General features: G+C 40.6%; 1 protein-coding gene across 1 annotated transcript; it reads left to right on the top strand.

The window, feature by feature from the left end:
• Positions 1 to 540: 540 nt before the first annotated feature.
• IL17A (interleukin 17A) lies at positions 541 to 3,861 on the top strand. The gene is made up of 3 exons (XM_008589729.1): positions 541 to 567; positions 2,110 to 2,312; positions 3,542 to 3,861. The coding sequence occupies exons 1-3, from the start codon at positions 541 to 543 to the stop codon at positions 3,777 to 3,779; spliced, it is 468 nt and encodes a 155-aa protein (XP_008587951.1). The 3' UTR covers positions 3,780 to 3,861.
• Positions 3,862 to 5,839: the final 1,978 nt, after the last annotated feature.

Below are 5,839 nucleotides of genomic sequence, written 5' to 3'. Positions count from 1 at the left end.
TTTATGTGATGGCATCTTGAGTGGTTTCTAGACTTGTCTCCACATCTGGCCAGGGAATCTGGTGAGGAAAGGAAAGATCAAATGGGAAATCAAGGCACACGACACCAGAAGACCTGTATGTTATGTCAAACTTTTATTTCCCAGTGAGCCATTAAAATAGAGCACAGCTCTTATGACAGCTTCATATATCACTAGAAATGCATGATAATGATCCACAGCAAAGTATCTTTGCTCAGCTTCCAGCAAGTAATAGTTTCTTGAAGAATGAAGAGAGCACATAGTCTTTACAAACATGAATTTCTGCCATTCCGATTTTCCTTCAGAAGCAGATATTACCCATCCTGAAGGGGAGGTTCTTCTCTGATGTCATTTGGGGATGGAACTTTTAACCAAAATGGTGTCAGCCCTGAACCCACTCTGACACACCCACGTAAGTGACCACAGGAATAGAGTCCTATAAAAAGAGAGACGGTGGCGCTGCACCGTATCCATCTCACAGCCGGCACAAGCTCATCCATCCCCCGCGGACCAGAAGCACCGATGACTCGTGGGAGGGCTACATCTGTGGTGAGTCCTGCACCGACACGCCATGCGCTGGCTGACTGGGACCAGACAATGCGTCTGGACGGTGGGCATAAATTGCGGGATTCTAACCATGGAGATCAGAGACTACTGTGTATGTAGGATAAGAAATGAAAGCTTTGGTAGATACTTAAGTCATTGTGCAGCATTTTCAAGAACTGATACACATCAGTTTGAAAGACAAGATTAAAACTGAAAGATAGATATATTGGGGCCAAACCACACAAGAAGCATCATGTGATGTTGTGTATTAAGAAAGAATGCTTATTGAAAGTCTGTTTTCTTGAGCACAAAAGGATTTAACATAATTCTCCCACAGCATTTTTCTTTAATTCATAATAAAATGGGTCACTATCCTTGAGGATTTGAAAGCTGTGGCAGTGACTTCTGTTTCCATCATCTTACACAGAAGTTTTGGCATACCGAAACTATTTATCCTAATTAGTATATATATAACTGTGTTTTAGAATAAATAGGCTTTATGTTTTTAAAATATTTAACTTAGAGCATCTTTTCTGAAATTAAATGTTATTACAGAATCAATACATGTTATATTTAGAACAACTAGAAAATATACACAAGACAATATAAGAAGGATCCAGTTTTTAGTTGGATATTTCCCAGTAGTATAATAGCATTTCTAACATGAATATTGATGCTACGTAGATTTTCTACAGCCCTATCTTCCAAGGTGCACATTTGACTTTACATAGAGTTTCACAGAATGGTAGGACTGAAAACAATGGTGTAGAGGGCATTTCCTCCTAGAAAATCAAGGTCATATTCTCCCATTGACCTGACAATGATGCTTGTGTTGACAGGCTGATGGCATGGCATGATTTGACATTTCTACTAAAATTACTGCCAGCCAATGTATAACATATCTTTCCTAAGGCAAAATAAGAATGTTGAAAACTGGTTGGAAAAAAAAAAAACCTCCATGGTCTTAATGTTACTTTGGTTATTGTATTAGTACGTTTTTGTGCTGCTATAATAGAGTACCTGAGACTGGATGACATAAAGAAAAGTGGTTTATTTAGCTCACAGTTCTAGGACAGCGGCATCTGGCTCAGGCCTCAGGCTGCTTCTACGCATGGCAAACAACCGGTAGTTACAAGGAGATCACACGGTGAGAGGAAGCAAGAGAGAGAAGGAGAGTAGGTGCCAGGCTCCTTTTAACCATCAGCTGTAGCAGGAACTGATAGAGCGAGAAGTAACTCACTTACCCCGCTCCCCAAGGCTTTAATCCATTCATGAGGGATCCGCACCCAATGACCCAAACACCTCCCAACACTGCCACATCAGGGATCAGATTTCAATATGAGCTTTGGGGGGGACAAACATATACAAACTATATCAGTCATCTAACTAGATTTTTATTTAACTGATCTGAAAATTTAGTATAGATTGTTCTGGAACATTCTATGTTTTCTATGATTAGGAATGCAATACTCATTACAATTAATTTGTCAACAAAAAAAACATATGCTAATTCAATCCCCCACCTCTCTCTCCTTTCCCATTCAGTTCCAGTCACTGCTGCTGCTGCTGAGTCTGGTGGTTACAGTGAAGGCAGGAATAGCAATTCCACAAAATCCAGAATGTCCAAATACTGGGAACAAGAACTTCCCCCAAAGTGTGAAGGTCAATCTGAACATCTTTAACCGGAATACAAATTCCAGAAGGCCCTCAGATTACTACAACCGATCCACTTCGCCTTGGAATCTCCAGTACGTAAGGGCCCCAGATAAAATCTCTGTATTCTTCCACTCTCTTATGCACCCGACGGCCAATTAAACCACCAAGAGGATGATTTTATTTACTCAGGGCCATTGTGCAGAACAATGATTCTCAAACTTTCATTCTTCTTCTTTGACAAAGCCCAAGATACACCCTACCCCCAAAAAACTCCTATCCTGTTCGATCTCATTGTCACTGACACCAAAAAACAGCCCAAATTAATGATAGTCATTATTCTAATATTTATAAGACCAAAAGTCTATTATTTATTCATTCAAAAGAAAAATGGATGTTTATCACAGGGGAGTAATACTTGAATTCTCTGTACCTTGAGCTATCATTGAGAAGATTTGTTGAAAATAACTCATAATTATGGTTTTTGTGCTTTTTTTTTTTTTTTGTCATATTAGCACTGGGAAATATAGCTAGAATCCCAATGGAGGAAATATGATGTTGGGTCTTTCTGCAGTTTTTTTAGTTAGATAGTCTTGATTTATATCCCCAGCACATCTATACATTTCTGTTTCCTTAGTATACCTAATGTTTAGGCCCCATCAAAAATTAATTTAAAAATGTATTTTGATCATTTGACTTTATGTAAATAAGCCTCAGTTATGTGGAGCCTACAGACAGACTTGACTGTAGGATTTCTTCCCCTCTTCCCATTACTAAGAACAGATAAAATAAATCAATTCAAAAATCAAACCAAATCATTCACTCAGCTGAAAGAGAGAGGAAAGAGAAGGTTCTAGAGGACCTTGAGCTTTTGTTTCTAGCCCTTCGTATCAGCTCTGGGCTCTGTCCCATGAATGTGCTCTCAGGTAAAATTCTGACACATTCCCTCTTTCAACAATAGACTTCATCAAGTCAGATAAACAGCTATCTTATTACTAGATGAGTCCAAGTCTATTCTTCCCTTGGTCTTTTTCTATCTACCAAATATACCCTAAAGAATTATCCTTTGTGTCAAACTTAAATCAGTCTATCTTATTTTGCTCATTCCTCAAAGAAATTGAGAAAAACTGATCAGTCTTCTTTTCTATAACACTTCATTGTGCTTGAAAATGCAGGTTCTTCTTCAGAGTAGCATCACTTAGAGATTTTTCAATGCCTGTAATTTGTCACCCTGTGACTTTGCCTCTCTTCATTTATTCCTGTTTGATTTCCTTCCTACTTTACCAGGAATTCATTTTTCTCCTGGCTTTTGTCTCCCCTCCAGCCGCAACGAGGACCCTGAGAGGTACCCCTCCGTGATCTGGGAGGCCAAGTGCCGCCACTTGGGCTGCATCAATGCTGAGGGGAAGGTGGACTACCACATGAACTCGGTCCCCATTCAGCAAGAGATCCTGGTCCTGCGAAGGGAGCCCCAGCACTGCCCCCACTCCTTCCGGCTCGAGAAGATGTTGGTGGCCGTGGGCTGCACCTGTGTCACCCCCATTGTCCGCCACGTGGCCTAAGAGCTTTGGGTCAGACCCGAGACTCCCCAGAGCAGTTAGGCTTTCTGAAGAGTAGACAAGCCCCTCAGAGATCTTCATCCTTTGAGGACCCAGCCCCATTTTTGAACAAACTCACTAAGGTTCTTAAAACAGTTCATCCAATTGCACTTTGGAGGTAACATTTTGGTTCAGAGATGGGATCTGAACTCTCTTACTCTCTCCCCAAGAAGGAAAGTTTAGACTGACTACCTATTTGCTTCTTGTTTGCTTTTCTAAGGGCTTTAAGGTATTTATGTACTTGATATGCCCTGAGATAACTTTGGGGTATAAGATTCAATTTTAATGAATTATCTGCCTTATTTTGTATTTCTTTTTTAAAGAGACAAGATTCCAGACTCTGAAATTTTATTATTTAAAAGGTAAAACCTATATTTATATGAGTTATTTATGTATCTATTTATGTTTCTTAAATCTTTAGAGAAGGATATAGGATTAGGATATGGATATAGGATTTTCTCCTCTTTGCCTGTTAGAAGTGCATAATATGGCTGCAAAAAGAGAAAGTCTAAAACTAGTTTCATATTTATTAACTTAAATTTTGTAAATTGTTGAGGTTTTACAAGAGAGACAGCAAGTCTAGCTCTCTGTTCTGCTAAATGCTTATTGTAAAATCACTGTTTAATAATAAAGTTTGGGAAGAAAAATTGTTTCCTTATTCTTTCTCATTAAAAGTACTTCAGCAAACTCAGCTCTTCCTTATATGGAAGAGTGTGCAAATTCACCTATAGAGCAAATCAAAGCATGTCTTTGAGTAACAATGCCCTGGAACCACACAAGTCCAATTCTCAATTTCACATGCCTTCAAGACAACAGAGGACCAAGGCTTTCATGCTATTATCCAATGCTATAGACAGAAGTATTCTAACATGAAGTAAACAAACAAAATAACAGCCCTGGTGTAGTGGATTGAATAATGTCCCCCCAAAACTCCCTGAAGCTTGTGTTGTGTCCCCCAAGTTTTATGTTTTAGAAACTTAGCCTCCACTGTGATTGTTAAGACAGTGGGAAATCCTATTATGGTAATTGAAAGGTGGAGCCTTGAAGAGGTGATTGGATTGTAGGACCGTGCAGTAGTGAATGGATTATAAATGGTGGTCAGGGGCGTGGTCCTGAGGGCTTTAAAAGGAGAGAGAGACTGTCTTTTGCTCTCTCTGCTTCCTCCATCTTGCACTGTGAGACCCCTGAGACACTGTCGCCACCACCAGATGGACTTTGGACTTCCCAGCCTCAGAAACTGTAAGCACTAAATGTCATTATCTTTTTTAATCACCCCGTTCAGTGTACTTTGTTATAAGCAACAAAAATGGATAATACACCTGGGAAAATGTCATGTCTTTACTAAATACTATGTGGGGAAGATAAAAGACACTCCCAAAACTATAACCTGAGGTTTGACATGAAGGAGGGAATGCTGAGAGGAGACGCTGTTTTCAGACTAAGATGTCCAGTCTCTCCCCCAAATTCAGGCATCCTTTGAAGATTAAGGCCCAGAGATGAACAGCAGAATATTTTTTCTCTTCCTCAGGCCACACTGCTAAGACCTGACCTCTGTCTGATCCAATGCACCCCAGGACACAGAAAGGAACCGATGCAGCAGAACAAACTTGAAGTGTGAGAAAAGTTCAGCCCAAGTAAAATGAAAACTGAATTGCATTCAGTTCCAGAGTAGTTTCAGGTTTCGAGTCAAAACCATTTCCCCCTCATGGCCTGGCATGCTGCCTTGCCCTACTTCTGGAGACCTCTGGAAATTCTCAGGCAGTCCCACAAGCTCCCCGCCTCTTGAAAGACCCTTCTCCAGAGTGCTCCAGTCCCACCTAGAGGCCCGTGGCTTTTCTCTGCTTCTTCCCCAATTCCAAACCCAGGGGTCAGCTTCCCCAGCCCCCTCTTTTAGGTGTCGCATTGAACTCTTACACCTTGATTCCCACAGCTGTCCCCTGTCACCATCTTCCTACAGGAAATCCATATGCACTGCCACTGACAGTCTCTCACGGCCTTTATGCTCATTAAAAACCTGCTGCTCA

Source organism: Galeopterus variegatus, unplaced genomic scaffold (assembly GCF_000696425.1).
Source record: "Galeopterus variegatus unplaced genomic scaffold, G_variegatus-3.0.2 Scaffold5615, whole genome shotgun sequence".
NCBI lineage: Eukaryota > Metazoa > Chordata > Mammalia > Dermoptera > Cynocephalidae > Galeopterus > Galeopterus variegatus.
Note: the sequence above shows the minus strand (reverse complement) of the source record. Positions and strands in the feature narration are given on the sequence as shown.

What these genes read in the sequence shown, in the direction of transcription:
- IL17A (XM_008589729.1), top strand. Translation starts at nt 541, where the DNA reads ATGACTCGTGGGAGGGCTACATCTGTG. An exon ending in GTGGGAGGGCTACATCTGTG is followed by an intron (nt 568 to 2,109) that starts GTGAGTCCTGCA and finishes TTTCCCATTCAG; the next exon opens with TTCCAGTCACTGCTGCTGCT. An exon ending in ACTTCGCCTTGGAATCTCCA is followed by an intron (nt 2,313 to 3,541) that starts GTACGTAAGGGC and finishes TCTCCCCTCCAG; the next exon opens with CCGCAACGAGGACCCTGAGA.